At 49.2% G+C, this 25,881-nt stretch overlaps 1 protein-coding gene across 1 annotated transcript in view; it reads right to left on the bottom strand.

Annotated features, from left to right (window-relative positions):
• Positions 1 to 25,881, bottom strand: part of DPH6 (diphthamine biosynthesis 6) — a 487,001-nt gene that overhangs the window by 20,989 nt on the left and 440,131 nt on the right. Inside the window, exon 14 of the mRNA XM_085627344.1 lies at positions 2,159 to 2,594. Within this exon, the coding sequence (XP_085483470.1) occupies positions 2,159 to 2,594 (436 nt within the window). The remainder of the gene's footprint in view (positions 1 to 2,158; positions 2,595 to 25,881) is intronic.

Below are 25,881 nucleotides of genomic sequence, written 5' to 3'. Positions count from 1 at the left end.
CCAAGATTCCTTGGCTGAGGGAAGTCAAGCGTCTTCTCTTCAGCCTTGGCCTCGGCGAAGACTGGAATAACAGAACTGCACCTCCTAAGCCAGAGCTGAAAAAGATCTATTGGAGCTGGGTAGCTGGCACCAGAAGTAGTAATGCCAATCTGTGTAGGTCCTCCATGGATTTTCTCCTGATTAAGGAAGTGCATTTCTGTGAACCTTACCTGGACATTATTTCAAACCGTAAGGACAGGGCTTTATATTTCCAATTCAAAGTAGGTTTACTCCCCGTTGGTGAACTGACATGCAGGTGGAAGGTTCCAATCCAGACAACTCCTTTTTGCCCCTTTTGCGAAAAAAGGTCTGAGTCTGTCCCCCATTTTCTGTTCGAATGCCCGGCCTATGCAGCCCCCCGGTGTAGATGGCTCAAGCCTCTTTGCAGAGAACTTGGAACTAGACTCCACGTAGAGGCCATGCGAATACTAAAAAATTATCCACGGCCCCTTTTTGCCTGTGGGTTAGCCAAGTTCCTAGGTTGGGCTTGGCGTATCAGATCAGCTAGGCTTTCGTATCTTGTTTAATTTGTTTTTTATTCAAGGTTTTTATGTAATTTATTGGCACCAGTAGCTGTTTTGAAATGTTTGTTCACTTCTTTATGCACTGGTTCCTTTTTACTATTTTATCGTGTATTATTGTAATTCCGCTTTTTAAGATATATTCATATCGAAATAAAGCCTTTTTGACTGACTGACTGACTGACTGGTTCTCATTTACTTACGAACATTAGTGCAACGATTGCACTCTGTGTAAAAAAGGGATTGGAGACACCGGACCCGGCACCATCAGCGGAGCTGTGAGGGCTGCAGACTATTCCACGAGCCCATTGAAATATTTCAGCATGAGGGAGGGGGGAGGGGGTGGCAGAAGAAGCTTCCCTTAACTGGAGAAAATGCCTTCCCTCCTGCTGCCCCTTACCGCCTTTCTTCCTGCTTCCTTCAAGAGTAAAATCCTGTAAAAGTAAAAGCCGGAGTTTACTACCCCCGCCCTGCTTCTCCCCCGCCCCGCAGCAGTCCCTCCAGGAGCCGCTACTGTCATCCTGACTCTACGTCTGCATGTATATATATATATATTGGTATTTACATAGTGCAAACCTAGCTATGCAGCAACAGAGCACTATACAATTATGTGGGGAGCAGGGAATTTCGGAGACATCTACAAGACCGTGTACATAAACCAAGGATTACAAATATACTTTGCATCCACATTACATTTTCTTTTTATGCACAGAGATTAAGCGATTTGCCCAGATTCAAACATGGGAGTCCACGGCCTAAATGCGGCAGCTCTAGCAGCTAGCCCAGACCTCCTCCCTCAAGGCCACACCTCCTCCCTCAAGGCCACACTTCCTCCCTCTAGGCCACACCCCCTCCCTCTAGGCCACACTTCCTCCCTCTAGGACACACTTCCTCCCTCAAGGCCACACCTCCTCCCTCAAGGCCACACCTCCTCCCTCAAGGCCACACCTCCTCCCTCTAGGCCACACCTCCTCTCTCTAGGCCACACTTCCTCCCTCTAGGCCACACCCCCTCCCTCTAGGCCACACTTCCTCCCTCTAGGACACACTTCCTCCCTCAAGGCCACACCTCCTCCCTCAAGGCCACACCTCCTCCCTCTAGGCCACACTTCCTCCCTCTAGGCCACACACCCTCACTCTAGGCCACACTTCCTCCCTCTAGGCCACACCTCCTCCCTCTAGGCCACACTTACTCTCTTTAGGCCACACCTCCTCCCTCTAGGCTACACCTCTACCTACCGTTAAGTTTCAAAACCTTGAAGTTAACGTGACGTATCTGTGAGCCCAGCCACTAGATGGTGCGATGAGCAGAATATGCGCATGTGGAATAGGTGAAGTTCAGTGCGCCACCAAGGCTGTCTGGTGGCACATGGAAGTCCAGGGCCTCTTTAGGTATGGCTCGCTAGAGGCCAACAGTGGCCAATCGAAGTCTTGGATTAAAGTGCTCTAGCTGTGCTGTGGCTCACAGTTTTATGTTAGTCTAACACAGTTTTTGTCTGAGGGAGGCTACACTAGGCCAGTTAGGGAACACATGTAGGAGCTGAAGACAGGGGTCTCACCATTCAGTGTTTCTATGCCCTTCTCCTGTGGCAGGCTTACCTGTCTGCAGTGTGTCAGCATCCACACTGCCCCTCCTGTAGAATACCCTGAAGCACAGGGGGAGGAGGCTGCTGTCCATGGAGAGTTTCTCAAGGGCTTGTTGGAGCACCGAGGGCAGTTCATGGAACACAGAGGGCAGCTCGTGGAGCACAGCACTGCAGGAACCCATCGAAGGGGAAGAAGGCAAGCTCCAAGCCAGGAATAGTGAAATAGAAGCACAGGAGCCAGAGCTGGAAGCGATGGCATCGCACACTATCTGCCAGTCCCCAGCACGCTTGGCCTGCCCGACATGCCTCCTCTGCGCTGGGTCGTCAACAACGCCAACCACATGCCACTCGACGCAGGCGCCCCGCGGAAGGTGCGGAACCACCACCACCGCAAGCCGTGCTCCACAGGCTGCGTGCTGCTCCTCAGCAGCGGCTTCTTCTCTTTCAATCTGGAAAACACCACAAACAGCTTTGTCACGTAAAGTTCTGGATATCTGGAAGCACTTTTTACACAGAGCGTGCGTGCAAAAAAAGCTCTTAAAGATTCTGCCTGAGTTATAAAATAACCTGAGTTATAATTGCTGAGTTTATTACCACACTCACCGTGAGTGAGTAATACCCACCTTGAGGTTTCTAAAATACAGAATTTATTTTATAACCACAGTGACAAACCAAGATCTAGTATTTTAAAGATTATATTTATTATTGTATCAGCCTGCAGGTCCCATTCTTGTACTGCCAGGGGACTTCTTCATGTTATTCAGGGTGTACACTGAAAAACTGAAATCTCGCCTACCACAATACAATATTCAAAAACAAGTATACAGACAAATATAAATACATTCTGTGTCATCTCCAAAATATTGCTGCGTAATTTCAAAATATAGCTATCTGCTTAAAAGGCATTTACGATTTTTTTAAAAACTTCACCGTTTATAAATATGCTCATTTAACCAAAACATTTATGAGTGACTTTTAAAATCATTCTGACGTCACGTAGAATCACTTTTTGAAACATTTTCTGCTTAATCTCTGAACTGTTAGAGCTGATCTTAGAAACTTTCATAAAATGTTTTAAAATATGCCTGTGATCACTGTAATAACCCTGCACACTGCTTGTAGCAATCAAGCACAAATGAACACATAAGCAATTTTAAATTATGTATTTGGCAGGTAAAATATGAACTTCTAGGTAAAGATCACAAAGTAAAATCCTTAATTTCACAGTTATGTTGATACATCTATTGGAATGGGAGCTTTTCCCATGTTTATCTTTACAGATGGATACACCCCTTAGATTGGTAAATCATCTTGAGGAAGACGCCACCGGTGAAGACGGCTGTCGGAGGCCCACACCTGACCCTGTTCTTTTTTCCTGTCTCCATAAACTTTTTCCAGTTTCGCCTTTTCCACTTTGTGCTTCTCAAACCCAAAATATCGGGGAGAACCTACATGCGAATTCGCACTTCATACAAACTCAAGGGGCGAGGTGGTCTATCAGTGCCGAACTGGTGACTGAGGCCTCGGTGTGGTAATACAGCTCCAATGCATGGCTGAGATCCACTACACTCGAGGGAAGACTAGATTCTCTCCACTAGGAGGTGGTCTATCAATGCCAGACAGGTGACTGAGGCCTCGGTGTGGTAATACTGCTCCAATGCATGGCTGAGATATACTACACTCGAGGGAAGACTAGGTTCTCTCCACTAGGAGGTGGTCTATCAATGCCAGAGAGGTGACTGAGGCCTTGGTGTGGTAATACTGCTCCAATGCAGGGTTGAGATGATCTACTATACTCGAGGGACGACTGGCTGCAGTTCAGATTCTCCCCACTAGGAGGTGGTTGATCAATGTGCCCGACCGGTGACTGAGGCCTTGGTGTGGTAATACTGCTCCAATGCATGGCTGAGATCTACTATACTCGAGGGACGACTGGCTGCAGTACAGATTCTCTCCACTAGGAGGTGGTCTATCAATGCCAGACAGGTGACTGAGGCCTCGGTGTGGTAATACTGCTCCAATACATGGCTGAGATCTACTATACTTGAGGGACGACTGGCTGCAGTACAGATTCTCCCCACTAGGAGGTGGGCTATCAATGCCAGACTGGTGACTGAGGCCTCGGTGTGGTAATACTGCTCCAATGCATGGCTGAGATCTACTATACTCGAGGGAAGGCTGGCTGCAGTACAGATTCTCTCCACTAGGTGGTGATCTATCAATGCCAGACTGGTGACTGAGGCCTCGGTGTGGTAATACTGCTCCAATGCATGGCTGAGATCTACTATACTCGAGGGACGACTGGCTGCAGTACAGATTTTCGGTGTGGTAATACTGCTCCAATGCAGGACTGAGATCTACTATACTCGAGAGACTACTGGCTGCAGTACAGCTTCTCTCCACTAGAAGGTGGGCTATCAATGTGCCGGACCAGTGACTGAGGCCTCGGTGTGGTATTACTGCTCCAATGCATGGCTAAGATCTATTATACACGAGGGAAGACTGGCTGCCGTACAAATTCTCCCCACTAGGAGATCGTCTATCAGTGGCTGAGGCCTCTGTGTGGTAATACTGCTCCAAAGCATGGCTGAGATCTATGCTCGAGGAAAGGCTAGTTGCAGCACAGCTTCTCTCCACTAGGAGGTGGTCTATCAATGTGCACCACCAGTGACTGATGCCTCTGTAATACTCAGTGGCGGCTCCTTCGCTAAGGCGGAGAAGCGTCGCCCCACTGCTACAAAGCAGTGAAAGAAAGAACAAATACAATGATAATAACTTGAGGTTTTTATCACTGAATCTGTTCCTGCTGAGCAGCTTTGCGGGGGATTCAGGGCTGCTCTGCTCTCAGAGAAGGGGGGATAGTGGTTTGCCCTCTGGGACTGTCCAAAACAGTCATGCGCACTTTGCATGTTCTCCATGCAGGCTGCATCACAGCCTGCATGGAAAACCTGCCCAGGTCCCCATTCCCTGGCTGAACGCCGATCCACAGCACTCGGACCTATCACAATGCTGCGTTGTGATTGGCTTAGGGGAAGGAGCCTGGCTGCTTCCAGTCCCAGCCCTGGAGAGGAGAAACTTCACCTCCTACACTTCACATCCCTCCCTGCTCGCCTCGGTACTCAAGATCCGTGCCGGCCGCTACTGGTAATACTGCTCCAATGCATGGCTGAGATCTCTGCTTGAGGGAAGAATGGCTGTAGTACTGCTTCTCTCCACTAGAGGGCTGGGCCCGCTTGCAGTGGCTGTCAGCAGAGTGCACCCACTTTTACTCTGTTCTAAGATTGTGGCACTGGCCCAAGACCTGGAACAGACAAGTCACACACCTGCCAACTTGAAGAACAATCTTGCAGAGTGAGGAGGGGGTGGGGCCTTGAAGGGGAGAGCCTCGTGCAGAGAAGTACCTACGAGCAGTGCTTTAAATGGGCCGGTACTCACCGGTACGGAGTACCAGCACTTGAATTTTCTGGCCCTCAGTACCGGCACTTCTCATTAGCCAGGGAGAGTACCGGTACCCTAATAGATGGCACTGCAGGCTCCAGTTGTTTATCTCCTCTAGCAAAGGGTAGATGCCGCTTTGCTTCTCAGGAGCTTGTAAGCGCGCCAAGCCTCTTGCAGAGTCGCTGCTGGAGATTCCAGCAGCGCCCATGTGAATGGTCTGAGACTGCAGGGGTCTAGGAGGGCTTGCCGTGCATAACGCTGTGATTAACAGTGCAGGGTCTGAGACTGCAGGGGTGTAGGAGGGCTTGCCGTGCATCACGCTGTGATTAACAGTGCAGGGTCTTGACAGACCCTTCACTGTTGGTCAGGTATCTTTACGAGGTCGATAATTGGCTTAAGTGACTGTAACCCACATTAATCACCACCTAAAGCGCGTAGACTTTATCAGTTCATTTCTAAGCACTATATGCTCAGCATACACAGAGGGACGCCTGTCTTACAGTCTGAGATATTAGCAGCAAAACTCAGTCTGCAGAGCCAGTACTTTGCATTACTTTAACTGGAACTGAAAATGCAATTAAAGCAGTTTCCTTTAAGATCCTGGCAATTGTTTAAAATGTATTTAAACAACTGTCTGGCGATCCATCGGATGTGAGGGCAGTTGAACGCAATAATCGTTAAGAAGGGCAGCAACCAGGGAGGGAGGTGAAAGTGTGGGAGATCATCAGAAGATTCTTCGGAGCATATGATTTAAAGAAATATAAGTCGTGATAGGGAGGGGTGAGAGATGCAATTATTATTATTATTATATTTAAGTTTGTAAAGCGCTCAGCTACCCGTAGGTTTCCCGGCGCTAAAAACCAAGTGAGAGGGGGAGAGTCAGAAAGGAAAGCTGTTACATATTGAATAACCAATTTTTTACCTGTCTGCGAAACTTAAGGTAGCAGGGTTCGGTTCGCAACCGGAGAGGAAGGGAATTCCAGAGTGAGGGGGCCAGCCAGGTGAAGGAGCGGCCACCCATTCTGGATCTTTTGATTCTAGGAACCGAGAACAAATGCTGATTAGATGATCGCAGAGTGCGGGGGGGGGACAGTAGTGCTGTACCAAGGAGTTAAGATAGGGTGGGGCCAGGCCAGCATTTATTCTGTACATGAAGCAAAGGGTCTTACATTTTGTACGGCTTTCAATGCGGAGCCAGTGCAGAGTGCGTAGAGAGTTGGAGGTAGGGGATGTATTGGGGAGTTTACAGAGCAGTCACGCTGCCATATTCTGGACGGTCTGTAATTTACGAATCACCTCTTTGCAAGCTCCCAGGAGAAGAATGTTCCCGTAGTCCAGTCTAGAGGTGATTAAGGCCTGGACCACGGTTTTCTGAGTATCCTGGGGGAGCATCCAGATGATCTTACGCAACCACTTAATGATAGTGATGCAGGTGGAGGAAGTCTTAACCACGTGGTTTTTCATAGATAACTGGTCGTCAAAAATGACGCCAAGGTTGCGTGCTGTTTTAGATGGAATAGGTAGAGTGCCCATTTGAGAGGGCCAGTGTTGGGGTCCCCATAAGGTGGTATTATGGCCAAACAGAAGAAGCTCTGTTTTCCCCCGTTCAGTTTCAGTTTGTTATCATACATCCAAGCTGCGATGTTACTGAGTCCTGTGCAGAGGGAAGAGGGGGAGGAGTGAGAACCCGTAGAAAGAGAGTAGATGACCTGGATATCATCGGCGTACGAGTAAATAGTGAGCCCGGCTTGCTCCGCAATAGTAGCCAAAGGTCTGACATACAAATTAAAGAGCAAGGGGCTCAAGATGGAACCTTACGGAACACCGTACGCCGATTTAGAGGTTTGGGAAGCTGATGAGGAAGAGAAGACTTGGAAGGTACGGTCTGATAAAAAACTAACAAACCAGTTCAGGGCTGAGCCGGTGATGCCAGATGATCTAAGGGCGTTGATAAGAATGGGGTGGGAAACCGTGTCAAATGCGGCACTCAAATCAAGCAAAATGAGTGCCACGGTTTTCCCCCTATCCACTCGGCATCGTATGTTTTCAGAGACCCCCAATAGAGTAGATTCCGTCGAGAAACCTGACCTAAAACCGGATTGGGATGGATGTAAAATTCCCCTGGATTCAACATGGGAAGAGAGTTGACAGTTGATGTGCTTTTCCATAATTTTTGAGAAAACTGGGAGAAGTGAAATAGGACGGAAGTTAGATGGAATGCTAGGGTCAGCATTGGCCTTTTTTAGCAGAGGCACTATCATCGCATGTTTCCATGCAGAGGGTACTGTAGCTTCTCTGAGGGAGGAGTTTAGAAGATCCATAATGAGTTCAAGGGACGAATTGTCCAGCATTTTTAATATTTGAGGGGGAAAAGGATCCAATGGGGAGCCGGATTTGATTTTACTGATAATATCAGAGAGAGTATTGATGTTAAGAGGATCCCATATGTCGATCAACTGTGAAGCAGGAGGACAGGTATCCCGTGGGACCCCTGAATCACAGGAGGTCGTAAGGTTAGATACTGTGGGGGGGGTCTGCTGTGCAGGGGTAAGGGACCTATCCTCTAAAGTCACTCGATCAGAAGATGTGATTGGGGCTGGTAGGTGAGACAGAGAAGGAGGAGGGGCAAGTTTTTCAAAATCAGAATAAATGGTATCAATTTTGGCGATAAAAAATTCAGCCAGAGAGTTGCACTGTGCAGTATCTAGACAAGGTGGTTTGGGCTGACACAGTGCACCCGAAAGTTTTTGTACTACCTTAAAAAGTGCTTTAGGACGATTTTGTGCCTCAAGGATAGTTAGGTTGACATGTTCAACTTTTGCAGTTTTGCATAGAGAGTGATATTTAGTTAAGGCAGCTTTGTAAATTTGCTTGGAACACAGATCATATTTTATGCGCCATTTGCGCTCGAGGTTTTTGCAGATGGTTTTTTCTTTTTTTAAAGCAGCTGTAAACCAGGGCGCAGGCGGGTGGTGAAGGTTGTGTTTTTGCATGCGCTGCGGTATGCAGGCATCGGCAGCATGTGCAAGCCAGGCATTAACAGCATCAGCTGCGTCAATACTAGTGACTTCCGTGAAAGGTCTAGAAATCTCAAGACAGGAGTTGAGTTTCTTAAAGTCCAATTTGTTCCAGTTTCTGGATAGTCTAGATTCTGTACAATTAGAGAGGGTGTTCGGTGGACAGCCAATGGTAACAGAGAAAGTCACCATATAGTGGTCAGACCATACAATAGGTAAAGGAACCTCACATATAATGGTTTCTAAATTAGAAAGAATGGGGTCCAGCAGGTTCCCTGCTTTATGAGTAGGACCAGAATTATGTAAAATAATATTTAGAGCAGCCAAGTCCTGTAAAAGATTGCTGCTGATGGAGCAGGAAAGATCATTCAAGTGCAGGTTCAGATCACCAATAATTGAAAAGTTTGTCGAATACTGAATTAAAGGTGCTACGTACTCAGGAAAGGTGGCGGCCCAGGAACTCGCTGGGCCAGAGGGCGATAAATGAGCATCCCAGAGAGAGTAAAGTTGGGAGATAGCGAAAGTTTGAAAAGACCGGCTTCGCTGTTAGGTAGTTCAAAGTCTTCCCATTTACAGGAGTACAGTCTATTATAAATTATGGCTATCCCTCCACCATCCTTCATTAATCTGTTTTTACCAACATAGGTGTAATTGTCAGGGAGAGCAGCAGCAATATCCGGGCCAGAGTAGTCTTTGAGCCATGTCTCAGTGAGGAATAAGGCTACGGGTTCCACCGAGACGAGTAGATCAAAGATCTCTCTCTTATGTTTGACTAATGATCTACAGTTTAAGCTGATCAGCGTCCGAGTCTGAGGCAAGTCTATAGATGCAGGTTTTGGGCGTGATGGCGGAAAATCAGATGAGGCTATGTTGGTTAGGGAGGGGAAGGATGTAAGGGAGAGAAAGCAAACCGGGCAGGTTAAAGGAACACAATGAGGATTCATAGTAGTACAGTGAGAACACTGTGATGGCCTGAGGCTAAGGAGAGCCTCCCTAGAGTAAGTATGAGGTAGACCAGAGAGTGTAATACCAGGGGTCGTAGCCCCTAGTCCCGGCCCGTCGCGGACGGGCGCAGACGGGCTTGCCTTAGGCGCGCCTCCGGCGCGCAAACGGCGCGCCCGCTGCGCTCGGCCGCTGCGCTTCCTGAAGTTGCACATTTCTATATGTGACGGACGACGGTAAGGGGAGGCGTGGCCTCGAAAGGGGCGTGGCCAGCGGCCTCGTCGGTGATGGTGGCGGGGTGTTCTGTGTAAGCGCAAGGTCCCGTGTCAGCGCTAGATCCGCTGCACGGTGACAGTAGGAGCGTGTGACCCCAAGCGAGTCAAGATCCAATCAGGTAGGTTTCTTAAAATAAACACACACTAATTTTAAAAATGATTGCAAGCTCAGCCTACTCCCAGCTTTCCGCCTCAGGAGAAATGGTGTGATAAGTCATTTTTTAAACAAACATAACACCCGGCGCATAAGCCTCAGTCTGCTCCCCAATGCATTTAGATCCACTTTGCAGAAGGTTTGTGGAATCAAAGTGTGCAGGCTTTCATAACGAATTTAATAACAAAAGCTTGCCAGCTGCAGCCAAGGAACATTTCTGTAAAGTCATAAATCTGGTGCATTTCTTAACTTTAATTTTCCGGACGGCAAATTTAGGGGATGAGTACAGCATGGAGGTGAGAACAGGAGACAAGTACGGACAAGCATTGGCATAGCCAATAGGTCTCACTTTTGGGACCTTCTAAGTATTTAGTTATGCAGCACAATATCCTTGGTGCAACCACATCAACTTTTGCGTGGCTAAACACTTATAAGGTCCCAAAGGCGAGACCTATTGGCTATGCCAATGCTTGGTGTGGTTGTGTGGGTGTGGTTGTGTGTGTGTATGGTTGTGTGTGTGTGGTTGTGTGTGTGTGGTTGTGTGTGTGTGGTTGTGTGTGTGGTTGTGTGGGTGCGGTTGTGTGGGTGTGTGTGTGGATGTGTGGTTGGGTGTGGTTGTGTGTGTGGTTGTGTGTGTGTGGTTGTGGTTGTGTGTGGTTGTGTGGATGGCTGTGTGGGTGGTTGTGTGGGTGGTTGTGTGTGTGGGTGTGTGTGTGGTTTTGTGTGTGTGTGTGGTTGTGTGTTGTGTGTGTGGTTGTGTGTGTGGTTGTGTGTGTGGTTGTGGTTGTGTGTGGTTGTGTGTGGTTGTGTGTGGTTGTGTGTGTGGTTGTGGTTGTGTGTGGTTGTTTGTGTGGTTGTGTGTGGTTGTGTGTGTGTGTGGTTGTGTGTGTGGTTGTGTGTGTGTGGTTGTGTGTGGTTGTGTGTATGTGTGGTTGTGTGTGTGGTTGTAGGTGTGGTTGTGTGTTGGGTTGTGTGTGTGTGTGTGGTTGTGTGTGTGTGGTTGTGGTTGTGTGTGGTTGTGTGTGGTTGTGTGTGTGATTGTGGTTGGGTGTGGTTGTTTGTGTGGTTGTGTGTGTGTGTGGTTGTGTGTGTGTGTGGTTGTGTGTGTGGTTGTGTGTGTGGTTGTGGTGTGTGTGTGGTTGTGTGTGGTGTGTGTGTGGTTGTGTGTGTGTGGTTGTGTGTGGTTGTGTGTGTGGTTGTGGTGTGTGTGTGGTTGTGTGTGGTGTGTGTGGTTGTGTGTGTGTGTGTGGTTGTGGGTGTGGTTGTGTGGTTGTACGTGTGTGTGTGTGGTTGTGGTTGTGTGTGGTTGTGTGTGTGGTTGTTGTGGGTGTGTGTGTGGTTGTGTGTATGTGTGTGGTTGTGTGTGTGCGTGTGTGGTTGTGTGTGGTTGTGTGTGTGTGTGTGGTTGTGCCTGTGTGTGTGTGTGTGGTTGTGTGTGTGGTTGTATGTGTGACAGTAATACTAAAAGCATCTCAAAATAAAGGAACACAAACATCGAGTTTGTGGAAAAAGAAAGCACGGTGTAAGTCAAACGGGCGCAGCAAAGCATTAACACAACAACAAAACAAACAAGATCACTTAGCGAAGACTGAGTGCTGATAATGGATACACACAGCCCATCATCTTAAGAGTTCGATTGCAGCCAATGTGCACTCAAACCTGCCCCCTCGTTGTGAGTTGCACCCCATATTTCATGAGTTGTAACTGCTGCACCCACCATAGCGCTTTGAGATCTAAAGCGCGACATAGGTCTAATCGATTAACCAGTCGCCAACATGCTGTGCTTTTAAAGAGAATGTGCCAAAAGTTTCCAGCTTCCTCATCATGTCCTTATGAAAACACCAACGAAAGGACTCCCTGAATGGTGAGACGGACATGAAGCAGCTGCTGCTATTAGAAATAAACACTGTGAATGTTGTCCAGTTTCACAGTAACATTTCCTTAAAGTTCTTTAAGTCACAAAACACTAATACTAAAAGCATCTCAAAATAAAGGAACACAAACATCGAGTTTGTGGAAAGAGAAAGCACATTGTAAGTCAAACGGGCGCAGCAAAGCATTAACACAACATGTTCTTTGATGTTTGATGTTCCTTGAACGAGAACATCAAAGGGGCGCCGCGAAAGTGATAGCGGGTGAAAGTGAAAGTGATCGCGGGCGCTTAATGAGCATGACGAGGTTTGCCATATGGTGCCTCTGCTCCTAAGCGGGCGCCCGCACACATGCACTGTAGCTCTAGGCTGGCCATTGTAGCATTTTTTGAGCCCTCACAAAAAGTCTCACCAGAGCAGCGCATGCGCTGGGTCAGGCGAGACCTAAAAAACCAGGGAGAAAAAGTAAGACTTGTGGAAAGTAAGCAAAAGGTGGGAGGAAGAGGAGCAGAACTGGTGAGAGAAGCTTGGAGACTGGGCAAAGATTAGAGGCGAGTGGAGAGGACATGTGAATGTAAAGGCACGGAGCCAGCAAGAGACAGGAAGAGCCTGGTTGTAGGGAAAAGGGCAGTGGCATGGTTTTAAATGGGCTGGTGCTCACAGATACTGAGTCCCGACACTTATTATTTGTATCCCTGTTAGTACCAGCACTTCTAAATACTGCTGAGGAGAGTACCAATACTCATGTTACTCTCCTCACTGGCTGCTAGTACTGGTGAGCACTCGGCTGTCATGGTTGGAACTTATCTGACAGCCAAGGCGCTTCTATAGCCCTGAGCAGAGCAGCTGTTGAACAATTCAGCATGGGATCATTTGCATGATGTCCCTGTGTTCACCATCACACTGTGTGTGACAGTGGAGGGCTCATTTAGGCCCTGTGCTGTTAATCACATTCACACTATTGTGTGAATTTGTACAAACACAGGTATTGAGGTAGCACATGGACCGCGGCAATTTAGAAAATCATGCGAGGTAAGGAGTTTAAAATTGTTTTATTCCCACCCGAGACTTTTTGCGAATGTTTGCTTATGTCTGTGCGCTTGTCGACTTGTGTGTGTGCCTGTTTTTCTGTGAGAGAAAAGGGAGAGAATCGGGACACTCAGTAGATTTTAGAGGGAATGTGTAGAATGCTTGTGTACGTCTGCTTGTTTCTGTGTGTGTGTGCGCGCACGTGCACGCTTAAGTGTATATAGTATTGTGCCAAACACCAACAAATAACAGTATGGCTTTAAGAAGCAGCAAATATTACAAAACGAGGAACTGTTCACGTACTCCTATTTGGGTTTCATTTTGTGTAATGAGTACACATTTCTCATGTGTTTTTCATAGTTGCTGCATCTGATATAAAAGTCATTATGTTTCATCATATGTCGCCATAAGCCCCGCCCACTCGCCACGCCTCTAGCTCATATTAATGAGTACCTGCACTTATTTTTTCCCATTTAAAGCACTGCCTACGAGGCACTTTTGAACCCCACCCCGTCCCAAAGCCCCCTCTTACCCACAAAAAAAGAAAGCTACCTGAGGCTGGTGCCCATGTCCTGGGGTATTTCCACACCCCTTAATGGACGTCGGCAGTACGAAGCCTCGGAAAACGAGCTGGAAAATCACTATTAATGGTGGTTTTCAGCTCATTTTCCCTGCCACAGTGTGATATCGGTTCCTCACCGGGAGACCTGACCTTGTGATGGGAGCCAACATCGTGTTCCACACAGTGGCACCGTATGAGTTGGCAGGTATGCAGTCAAGGTGGAGGACAACAAAGATGGCAGCAGCAAGTTTAGGTGAGGGCCTGCCAGGGGTAGTCACCTTCCAGATAAAAATTCTTGCAGCCCATAATTTTTACAAAGTCACGATTTTCGCCCTCGGGAAGATTATGATGTGTTTCTGTTTACTTTCACCTATGCACAAGCAAAGGTTTGCCCGAGGGCAATATTTTCTCCACACTGTGGGGTATTTTTAACTTTAAACAATCCACCCAAGGTGGAAAAGTATGACGGATATTTAACTTTTACATACTTTTTGCTATGCACCTGGAAAAGATATCCGTTTTCTGTTAAGAGTATCTCACGCAGAACCGTTTTTTAGTTCCATAAAGTGTCACAAGTCCCGAAGTAAGTGGAAAAAAAAGAGAAGAAAAACCCTGCAACAATTGAAAAGTTTTCCAGACCTTCAAAAAGGGTGCAAAAAAAATTTCTTTCCACAGCCTGACCTGTAGCCCCAGGTGTTCTGGAGCACGCAGCAGCCGAATACCTCTCTCCTGTGCCCGGCAGAGCGTCCATCAAGCCAGGAGGCCGCAGACGCTGCACGATTCTTGGACAGAAGGAAACCCTTCCAGTCCTCCCTGCTCAGCCACACCATCTAACGCTCGTCAGAAAGGGCCATGGCACAGGGCGCCTGAAGAGATTTGGAGTGAGGCATCATTGTTGGTGTCTGGTGCCCTGGAAAGGTCCTTGTGAGGAACCCTTTGGGGCATAAGCAAAACCCTACAACCAGTAGTAGGAACGGAAATGTAACATAGTGTTGGTTGCTCGAGGTTCCTATTCCCGACAGCGGTAGTAGAGTCCAGGTACCAGAACCCCCGAGGACAATCACTGCGGGTCACTCAGACTCTCTTACACACATAGATAGCACCCTTGCTGGGTACTTAAGGGATGGTTGTTGCTACCGGTGCTACACTTCTAAGTACGTCAGTTGTATCTTTGGTTCTACTGACAAGGACTATGGGGCTGATTAAGCGTTTGGCAGTGAGGGTACTCTTCCGCAACGGAGTGCCTGTCAGCCACACTCGGTCTGCCTGACCAATTTTGAGTCAGGTGAACGCCGAAGAAGATATTTATTTATTTATTTATAAAGTTATATATATATATATATATTTACTCTTGTGGCATAAACCTTCCTCTGAAGGTCTGAGGAAGAAATAACTTTAGCCGTACAACCATTCCTATATAGAGTGGGCAGTCAGCTAGCTTTTTTTTTTTAATTGTCCACCACCAGCAAAAAATATCTTGGAGGTGAGAGTAAAAAATATATATATATATCTACATCATGTGTGAAACTCTCATGGCGTTGCGGGCATTACTTTTCCAAAAACGAAATCCCACATGGGAGATGGCGGTTCATACAAACAGAATCCACCACATGGGTGGCGGTGAACTCTAAATCTGGATGGCGGAATAGAGGCAGGGCGGAGGATGCAAAGTCCTCCACCTCCCTGTCTATCCATCAACCTCTAATTGAGACCTCATGTATCCTGTGCCTGAGAGCATTAGAAGCGTCACAGAATCCTGAGAAGGCTGAAGCTGCGCGCTTCACAAAGCCTACTCACAAGACAGCCTTACCACATCCCTTGGACCGGTGCTACCTTCCATCTTCATTATGCCTTGCTGTACTGTGCTGAAACTGCTCAAAGTGCCTGGGCTGGGAACCCCTGGTTTACATCACAGATCATCAGTTTAACTTCATGGCATTTTTGTGCATCTGGTGCATACTTTCATACCACCTATATGTATAATGATATTCCCTTTCACAGGCGATAATAGTTCACAATGAAAGTGGTACTTCGGCAACCAGAAGTTCTTCCCCAGAGGCCCACCAGACTGACCAACTTCAGAGCTGCTCCCCAATGCCCTGAAGGCATCTAGTAAGCGCCCACATCTCTCTGCATAAAGTGACACTGGGCAGAACTAGCAGGGTGCTTCGTGGCATGGAGCCACAACATCAAGTGCCACCGTACAACTTAGGAGGGTCCTCTGCGGCAACAATAGATGTAAATGTAAATGTAAATGTCAAGGCACTTATAGAGCGCACTGTCACCAGACGGCCACCTTGCGGTGTCGCCTTTTGCGGTTTCCTGGCGCTGATACTCATACCGCTGTGGAACCCCTCCTGGCTTTCCCTGTGAAGTGTCCACTCCTGGGCACCCCCAGGGTGAAGCCAGGCGTCCTTAGCGCTGTTGGGGCCGGTGTGGAGGCTAAGCAAGCTATTGCCCAGAGTTGCAGCGTGGGGCCCGTGATTAGAATAGGCACCGAGGCGAGAATAGACAGGTCCGAGGAAATTGAGCCCGAGCCCCGCCGAGGCGGGAATCGAACCCTGGTCCCTGGCCAGAACTCTGCTTCAGGGTCTGCCGCTCTAACCATTGAGCCACACTCCTCCACCTGCACCGTGCAGTCCTCTAGTGCAGAAGAACACCATGCTCTATTGTGATAGATCACCTGCCTCGTGCGGTCCTCTAGTGCAGAAGAACACCACGCTCTATTGTGATAGATCCCCGACCTGTGTGGTCCTCTAGTGCAGAAGAACACCACGCTCTATTGTGATAGATCACTTGCACCGTGCGGTCCTCTAGTGCAGAAGAACACCACGCTCTATTGTGATAGATCACCTGCACCGTGCGGTCCTCTAGTGCAGAAGAACACCACGCTCTATTGTGATAGATCCCCGACCCGTGCGGTCCTCTAGTGCAGAAGAACACCACGCTCTATTGTGATAGACCACCTGCACCGTGCGGTCCTCTAGTGCATAAGAACACCATGCTCTATTGTGATAGATCACCTGCCCCGTGCGGTCCTCTAGTGCAGAAGAACACCATACTCTATTGCGATAGATCCCCGACCCGTGCGGTCCTCTAGTGCAGAAGAACACCACGCTCTATTGTGATAGACCACCTGCACCGTGCGGTCCTCTAGTGCATAAGAACACCATGCTCTATTGTGATAGATCACCTGCCCCGTGCGGTCCTCTAGTGCAGAAGAACACCACGCTCTATTGTGATAGATCCCCGACCCATGCGGTCCTCTAGTGCAGAAGAACACCACGCTCTATTGTGAAAGATCCCCGACCCATGCGGTCCTCTAGTGCAGAAGAACACCACGCTCTATTGTGATAGATCACCTGCACCGTGCGGTCCTCTAGTGCAGAAGAACACCACGCTCTATTGTGATAGATCACCTGCCCCGTGCGGTCCTCTAGTGCAACAAGCACACCACACTCCATTGTGATAGATCACCTACCCCGTGCGGTCCTCTAGTGCAACAAGCACACTACACTCCATTGTGATAGATCCCCTGCCCTGTGAAGTTCTCTAGTGCAAAAGACCACCATATTGTATCAATCAATCAATCAATCAATCAGGATTTGCATAACATAGCTGCTTCACCCATGAGAGTCTCGACGTGCTGTGGGGTCCTGCTGCGGGATCACTCTATTGTGATAGATCACCAGCCCCATGAGGTTCTCTACTGTTATACTACTGCCCTCGTGGTTCGCTCCAAGGAAAGAACACCTGGTGTATGTCGTAATCTACTATGGCAGAACACCTGCTCTATTTGGTTCTCCATAGTGACAGAGTCTGGATAGGTCTAAGTAAGCCGGCATCTTGTGGTTCTATACTGTGATCGGTCACCTACCCCGTGCGGTCCTCTTGTGCGAAAGAACACATGCCCTATCTGAACCCATGCGTGTATAGCACAATCGATTTTGGTGACGAGTTGTTAAGGACCTATGTCAAAAGGCAGCAAGACTAGTGGCAGTTGAAGCCATTACTGGCAAGAGAAGAGGCCTAGTTTGGGGCCGCCCACTTTCAAATCCACTGGCAAGTGGTGTGAGATAAACTGAATTGAATCTTTTTTTTCTTTTTTTCTTTTACAGAGTTTTATATAGCGCAAACTTGACCTAAATCGGGTATCAGAGCGCTTTACATAGCACCAGTTGCGTTACAGGAGGACACATTAATTTTTTTATTTTGTTAGACACGGGGAGATTAACTGATTTGCCCAGAATCACAGGATGTTCAGCGTCACTGCCGAGACTCGAAAGCGGTTCCCCAGATTCGAGGTTGACAGCCCTAGCCGTTAGGCCAACTCCTCTCCCAAATCAAGTGTATTGTATTAATCCCACAGATTACAATAAAAGCAGCATTTCACGGTCCCCATAAATGTCTGGTAAAAAGTGGTTAAAATACTATACATACATGTGTAATAAGAAAAAGGTTAAAATTCACTAAAAACAGAAGCTTAACACATTATAGTCATGATCTAAAAATGCTATTAATTTTGTAACAGAATTATTGTCTTTGATTGTGAAACAGTATCTACTAGCCTCTGAGTTAAGATCTTATTTTTGCATCATCAAAAACGATTCAAAGTAGAATTTTCTTAAATACAAAAGTTTTGGGCAACTACATCAATCAATCAGGTGTTTGTTAAGCGCGACTACTCACCCGTAGGGTCTCAAGGTGCAGAGGGGAGGTCGCAAGTTCCAGTCCATCAAGGAGGGGGTCTGTCGAAGAGCCAGGTTTTAAGGTTTCTTGCGAAGATGGGGAGCGATGTTATCTGTCTGAGGTGGAGCGGAAGGTCGTTACAGGCTCTGGCTGCGCGGAAGGAGAAAGAGCGGCCTTCCGATCTGGTCTTTCTGGTGCGGGGGACCACGGCGTAGGAGAGCTGGGCTGAACGTAGGGTCCTTTGGGTGCGTGGAATTTGAGTCGGCTGTTCAGGTATGCTGGTCCGGTGTCGTGGAGGGTCTTGTGAGCGTGAGTTAGCATCTTGAAGGTGACTCTAGCTTTGATGGGGAGCCAGTGGAGTGTGCGCAGGTGCTGGGAGATGTGGCAGTTTCTTGGCAGTTTGAGGATCAGTCTTGTGGCGGCGTTTTGGATGTTCTGTAGCTTGCGGGTGAGGTTTTTGTTTATTCCAGTATAGAGTGCATTGCCGTAGTCGAGCCTGCTGGTGACCAGGGCGTGAGTGACGGTCTTTCTGTGTTCGAGGAGGATCCATTTGAAGGTCTTACATAGGAGGCATAGGGTGTGGAAGCAGGAGAATTAGACGGAGTTGATCTGGCGGTCCATTTTGAGCTCTGAATCCAGGATGATTCCCAGGTTGAGGGCGTGGTCCGTGGGGGTGGGCGGGCTTCCGAGGGTGGGGGGCCACCAGGTGTCGTTCCAGGCATCAGGTTTTGGGCCCATGATGAGTACTTCCGTTTTGTTGGTGTTTAGTTGTAGGCAGCTGTTTTTCATCCATTTGGCGACGGCTTACATGCCTTCTCGAAAGTTGTATCTGGCGGTGTTGGGTTTGTTGGATAGGGAGAGGATGAGTTGGGTGTCGTCTGCATATGACACAATGTTGAGTCCGTAGGTTCTGACGATGGGGGCGAGCGGAGCCATGTAGACGTTGAAGAGCGTAGGGCTGAGGGAGGACCCCTGGGGGACTCCGCAGGTGGTAGGTGTAGGGTCCGAGAGGAAAAGGGGGAGTCTGACCCGCTGCGTTCTGCCGGAGAGGAAGGAGCGGATCCAGTCGAGGGCCTTGTCTTGGATCCCTGCGTCGTGGAGTCTTTATATTAGGGTGCGGTGAGAGAATGTGTCGAACGCCGCTGAGAGGTCAAGTAGGATGAGGGCTGCTGTTTCTCCTTTGTCCAGTAAGGTACGGATGTCGTCTGTTGCGGCGAGGAGGGCGGTTTCTGAAGCCGGATTGGGAGGAGTCGAGGATGTTGTGCTCTTCGATGAATGTGGCGAGTTGGCTGTTGATGGGTCTGTAGTTTTTGAGGTTGGTGGGGTTGGCCAAGGGTTTCTTCAGGAGGGGGTTGATCCCAGTGTGTTTCCAGTCGTCAGGGAATGAGGCAGTTACCAGGGAGCGGTTCATGGTGTGGCAGAGCATGGGTGCGATGGTGTCTGCGGCTCTGTTGAAAATGTGGTGGGGGCATGGGTCCATGGGGGCCCCGGAGTGGATTGACTTCATCGTCTTCAGTGGTGAGGGCTGTCCAGTTATCGATCGCTGTCTTCAGGGTGTCGGGGTGGTTGTTGAGGGTTCAGTGTGTTGGTTGTCTTCGTCTAAGTTATCGTAGATGCTCTTGATTTTGTGGTGGAAAAAGGTGCTGAGTTTGTCACAGAGGTCTTGTGAGGGAGGGATGTCGGTGGACTCGCTGGTGGGTTGGGTGAACTCCTTGATGATGTTGAAGAGTTCTTTGCTGTTGTGTGCATGAGTGGAGATTCTGTCTATAATCGCTTTTTTCCTCGTTTTTCTGATGAGTTGGTGGTGGGCGTTGGTGGCGGCTCTGAAGTTGTTGTGGGCTTCTGTGCATTTGGTGTTCCTCCAGGCCTTTTTGAGGCGGCGGCAAGTGCGTCTGGACTCTTGAAGTTTGGTGGTGAACCATCTAGCTTTCTTGGCGTGGGTGTTGTTTTTCTTGAGGGGGGCTATGGTGTTGGCGCGGTCGGAGATCAATCTGTGCAGGGTTCGGGCTGCGGTGTTGGGGTCGTCGTTTTCCGCGATGGTTGGGGTGGAGTTGCTGAGTGATGAGGTTAGCTGGTCGTCTGTGATTCTGGTCCAGTTTCTTTGTGGGAGCAGGTGCTGGTGTCTGCGGATGGTGGGTGTTCTGAAGGTGAAGTGGAATCATCGATGGTCAGTCCAAGGGAGTTGGGTGGTGTGGCTGAAGGTGATGGAGTTTCCTGTTGTGAAGAGGGGGTCGAGGGTGTATCCTGCTGGGTGCGTGGCTTCGGTCACGATCTGGCGGAGTCCAATGTTGTGGAGGTTGTCCAGGAAGGATGTGGTGCTGGGGTCCAGTTGGTTGTCGAGGTGGAAATTGAGGTCTCCCAGTAGGGTGTAGTTGGTGGACGCGATGGCATGGGGGAAATGATGTCCGTGATGGAGTTGGCGAAAAGTATGCAAGGCCCAGGGGGTCGGTAGATGAGGGTTTCTCGGAGGGTGGAGGTAGGGCTGGCCAGTATCTTGAAGTGAATGTGTTCCATGAGGTTTGTGGGCTAGTCGGAGAGTGTGCTCACGCGGAGTGTGGATTTGTGGACGATGGCGATTCCTCCTCCCGGGCGGGTGGGGCGGTCCTTCATGGAGAACTTGTATCCTTGGGGAATGGCGATGGCGATGTCCGGTCCAGAGGCGGTGTTGGTACAGGTTTTAGTAAAGAATGCTACGTCCGGGGTGGTGCTGTCGTGGAGGTCCCAGATTTCGGTGGCGTGTTTGTGGAGGGATCGGACGTTGAGGAGGATGCATTGCAGGGTCTTCGATTTGGTTGTGTTCTTGCAGGCGGGTTGCGCTGGGTCCGTGGTCTTGGCGGTGCTGCAGGTGTGCCGGCAGCGGTGACAGCTGAAGGGTCCGTGGGTATCGGCTGGTGATGCTAGCTTGCAGTTGTTGTTGCGGCCTGGGTTGAGAGCGTGGAGTGCCGCTGGGTTGTAGCGTTGGCGGTGCAGAGATCCAGGGTTCCTGGCGCTGGTCGCAGTCAGGTCGCGGACGGGCTAGCCTTTGGCACGCCGGTGGCGCGGCCGCCAGTAAGTAGGTGTCGGGGAGGGCTGGACAGCTGGGAGCGGGGAAGGGAGCTGGATTGGGCCGGTCGCACTGGTCGTGCTGAGGGGGAGGGGCCGCGGGGGCAGCAGCGGCGGGGAAAAACGGGCTGAAAAAGGCAAAAGGAAAAAGCCAAAAAGAAAGAGAAAAGTGCAAATAAGGTAGCAAAAGTGCAAGAAAGAGTGGAGGAAAGACACAGAGGACACAGAAGGAGAGCGAAAGGGGGAGATTGAGATGAGGGTAAAAACGAGTGAAAAAACGAGGAAAGACACAGAAGTAGAGTGGAGGGGGGAGCTTGAAATGAGGGGGATACGACAGAAAATGGAGGAAAAACCCAGAAGGAGAGTGAAGGGGGGAGATAGAAGTGAGGGGGAAAAACGAGTGAAAAAGGAGAGAAAAACCGGAGCGAGAGAATGGTGACAGAGGTCCACTGGACCACCAGGGATGAGGCGCAGGTGAAACCTGCGGGTGGAGGAGGGCCTCGAACACCAACACTCGAGAGTGCAGGGGCTCGGGGGAAGGCCTTACTTAATGGTGGAGCTGCGATGGAGGGAGAGCAATTTCACTGATAATGAGTCAGTGGTCTTGCTCACAAAATGTGATGAAGAGTATCAGTGTATAAGAGTATCAGTGCATAAGAGTATCAGTGCATAAGAGTATCAGTTGTACAGCCACAAAGTCGAAGAGCAGACTTTATTTGGTTTCACGTCCCCTGAAGTTCATAGACGGCTATATAGAGCAATCTAAATCTTAGGGATTTCAGTTTAAAATGACCAGGCAGAGTGGGCCGGATATATTCTTGATCTGGAGAAAAAAAGGTTTATAAAACGAGATCCATATGTTTATGTTGCTTTACAAAGCCGGGTGGTTCTCCCTCTGCCTGCTGAGTAAGGTGCTTCACAACATACAAATTTATGTTATGAGTCACTCGATTTTGTTTAGTCACCGTCTCCAAGTCAGGAAGATTATACATTTCTAGAACCTTATTTGATGATACAACATTCAATTCCACATTCTTGCTGATATTTTCTGAAGTTCCAAGTTGATTAAGGATTGTAAGGTTGTAGGAGTGCAATCAGATAAATAATTCAAAGTATCCCCGCGTTGGAGTGACGTTAAAGTTTTTGGGTTCGGCTCTAGCCTGATAATCCAGCGAGGGGTGGCTGTACGAAGACGCAGAAGGTTTTGTACGCTCTGCATAGGAGTTTTATCAAGATTAAATACTACCTTACTATTTAAAGCAGGAGATGCGTAAAGTAATATTTAATACCTCTAATGATGGTTTAATTGCTCTACCTCCAGATAGTTTGGAAAAACTTGCTATAGATTTAGAGATCACAGTAGATTTAAGCTTTCTTGTTGACAGAGGATTTGTCAAAGCTGCTCAAGCTGCTGGTCAGAAGGAGCAGAGTGAGGAGAGGGGACAGGACTAGCAAGGAACAGGAGCCAGCTGAAGTGCTCAAGCTGCTGGTCAGAAGGAGCAGAGTGAGGAGAGGGGACAGGACTAGCAAGGAACAGGAGCCAGCTGAAGTGCTCAAGCTGCTGGTCAGAAGGAGCACAGTGAGGAGAGGGGACAGGACTAGCAAGGAACAGGAGCCAGCTGAAGTGCTCAAGCTGCTGGTCAGAAGGAGCAGAGTGAGGAGAGGGGACAGGACTAGCAAGGAACAGGAGCCAGCTGAAGTGCTCAAGCTGCTGGTCAGAAGGAGCAGAGTGAGGAGAGGGGACAGGACTAGCAAGGAACAGGAGCCAGCTGAAGTGCTCAAGCTGCTGGTCAGAAGGAGCAGAGTGAGGAGAGGGGACAGGACTAGCAAGGAACAGGAGCCAGCTGAAGTGCTCAAGCTGCTGGTCAGAAGGAGCAGAGTGAGGAGAGGGGACAGGACTAGCAAGGAACAGGAGCCAGCTGAAGTGCTCAAGCTGCTGGTCAGAAGGAGCAGAGTGAGGAGAGGGGACAGGACTAGCAAGGAACAGGAGCCAGCTGAAGTGCTCAAGCTGCTGGTCAGAAGGAGCAGAGTGAGGAGAGGGGAAAGGACTAGCAAGGAACAGGAGCCAGCTGAAGTGCTCAAGCTGCTGGTCAGAAGGAGCAGAGTGAGGAGAGGGGACAGGACTAGCAAGGAACAGGAGCCAGCTGAAGTGCTCAAGCTGCTGGTCAGAAGGAGCAGAGTGAGGAGAGGGGACAGGACTAGCAAGGAACAGGAGCCAGCTGAAGTGCTCAAGCTGCTGGTCAGAAGGAGCAGAGTGAGGAGAGGGGAAAGGACTAGCAAGGAACAGGAGCCAGCTGAAGTGCTCAAGCTGCTGGTCAGAAGGAGCAGAGAGGGGAAAGGACTAGCAAGGAACAGGAGCCAGCTGAAGTGCTCAAGCTGCTGGTCAGAAGGAGCAGAGTGAGGAGAGGGGAAAGGACTAGCAAGGAACAGGAGCCAGCTGAAGTGCTCAAGCTGCTGGTCAGAAAGAGCAGAGTGAGGAGAGGGGACAGGACTAGCAAGGAACAGGAGCCAGCTGAAGTGCTCAAGCTGCTGGTCAGAAGGAGCAGAGTGAGGAGAGGGGACAGGACTAGCAAGGAACAGGAGCCAGCTGAAGTGCTCAAGCTGCTGGTCAGAAGGAGCAGAGTGAGGAGAGGGGACAGGACTAGCAAGGAACAGGAGCCAGCTGAAGTGCTCAAGCTGCTGGCCAGAAGGAGCAGAGTGAGGAGAGGGGACAGGACTAGCAAGGAACAGGAGCCAGCTGAAGTGCTCAAGCTGCTGGTCAGAAGGAGCAGAGTGAGGAGAGGGGACAGGACTAGCAAGGAACAGGAGCCAGCTGAAGTGCTCAAGCTGCTGGTCAGAAGGAGCAGAGTGAGGAGAGGGGACAGGACTAGCAAGGAACAGGAGCCAGCTGAAGTGCTCAAGCTGCTGGTCAGAAGGAGCAGAGTGAGGAGAGGGGACAGGACTAGCAAGGAACAGGAGCCAGCTGAAGTGCTCAAGCTGCTGGTCAGAAGGAGCGGAGTGAGGAGAGGGGAAAGGACTGACAAGGAACAGGAGCCAACTGAAGGGAGTTGTAAACTGAGGTGACGGATTCAAGTCTATAGTCCTGCGCATACGCACAATGCAATAGAGACAGTATTATAAGGACAGTGCTTTGGAGAGAGTGTTATGGAGACAATGCTGTGGAGACAGTGTTATGGAGACAATGCTGTGCAGAGAATGGAAAAAGGAAAGACATCTTCTTCACTCTAAGCACAACTCTAAAGTGACCCGTGGAGTTTCAGGCAGTAATACATTCAGTTGAGAGTGCACAGTATTCTTTCTTATTTAGGTGGGCATGGCACAAGCTCATACCTTTGGAGGGTTCTGTGTGCCCATTTGGTGTAAGTGTACTGCAGCAGTTGCCCATCACTGAATTCAAGCATCACATGTGGTGAGGTCATACATCCCTCACAAGCCGGTCACTGCTGTCAAGAAACACAAGCATCGCGGGGACGAAACAAGAACCCCGGTGAACACATGAGGGATGACCAAGTTTGAGGCTGACAGCGCACAGTCGCAAAAAGTTCTGGTTGAAGGCATTGTGCATAATTTATGGCACGGAATGACCATAGGTAATGGTGCAGCACCAGCTACACTGTGGTCAAGGTGATGGCCAAAGGTCATTTAACAATGTGAAGCACTTGGCAAACGTAGGATTTCCTCTAAGGATCGAGTTTGTTGGGGCTGGAAGAAGAGGGAGTGGTGTCGGAGCTTAGCAGTGTAACTCACTCGTTTGAGAGCCTTACCAATGCCTTGGATTCCAGACCGCGTGTGTCGCTGAGGAGGCACTGGCTATGCAGTTTTGACATCATGAAGGAGGGTAGTAAGCTGATGTTTGATTAAGCCAGGTCTGAAGATCATGAAGAAAGACTACGCAAGGCCTAAAGGTGAATTTATAAAGAGAAGAAGGACTCCGTCCAAGGACATGAGAGACAGAAATAAGACGGGGTCGTTTAAGGGTCTACTGTGTCCCGACGTCATTTGTCTCAGTCATGGCTTGTTTTTTATTTTGAAATATTTATTTATAGTTTCAAAGCCACAAAGTATAGACACATCAGAACAGTGCGATGAAACATGACAAAATATGGCAACAACAGCATGGAGGCGACCACGGCCGCAAGCGTCCTGTTCTGATGCGAGTCAGAAAATATAATAACAGCCATAGAGGAAAAACATAGGGGGAGGAGTGCAGGGGTCTACCCTCTCACGTCAGCAGTCATCGTCCATGAACATAACCCACATCTGTTGGTAAGTTTCAGGATTGTCAGCGAGTGTATAGCTGAAATATCTCGATTAACCATTCTGTGAGTGTGGGGGAGGGGAACGCCGGTGGCAGAGGATACACAGTTTGGCCGAGGTCAATGCCGTAGAAAGGAAGCTGCGCTCACGGTGCGTCAGCAGGGAGATGTCCGTAGGGTTGTGTAATGAGACCACATGCAGGGGTATCGGGGATGTGAGGGGTTAGAGTCCTTGGTAACGTTCTGCCGCTGAGACCCAAAAGTTCTGAACGATAGGGTAGTTGTATAGAATATGCACAGTGTCAGAGCCCAAGTGGTGGCATCGCCAGCACCATGAATGATGGAGGGCTCCCGCATGTTCCAGTACCAATCCTGCACCATCTTAAAAAGACAGAACTTCATCCTAGACTCCCGTACTCCTCGCTCCAGCTCTTCAAGGATTCCTGCCTAGTCCTCGTCTT

Source organism: Triturus cristatus, chromosome 9 (genome assembly GCF_964204655.1).
Source record: "Triturus cristatus chromosome 9, aTriCri1.1, whole genome shotgun sequence".
NCBI classification, from domain to species: Eukaryota; Metazoa; Chordata; class Amphibia; order Caudata; family Salamandridae; genus Triturus; species Triturus cristatus.
Note: the sequence above shows the minus strand (reverse complement) of the source record. Positions and strands in the feature narration are given on the sequence as shown.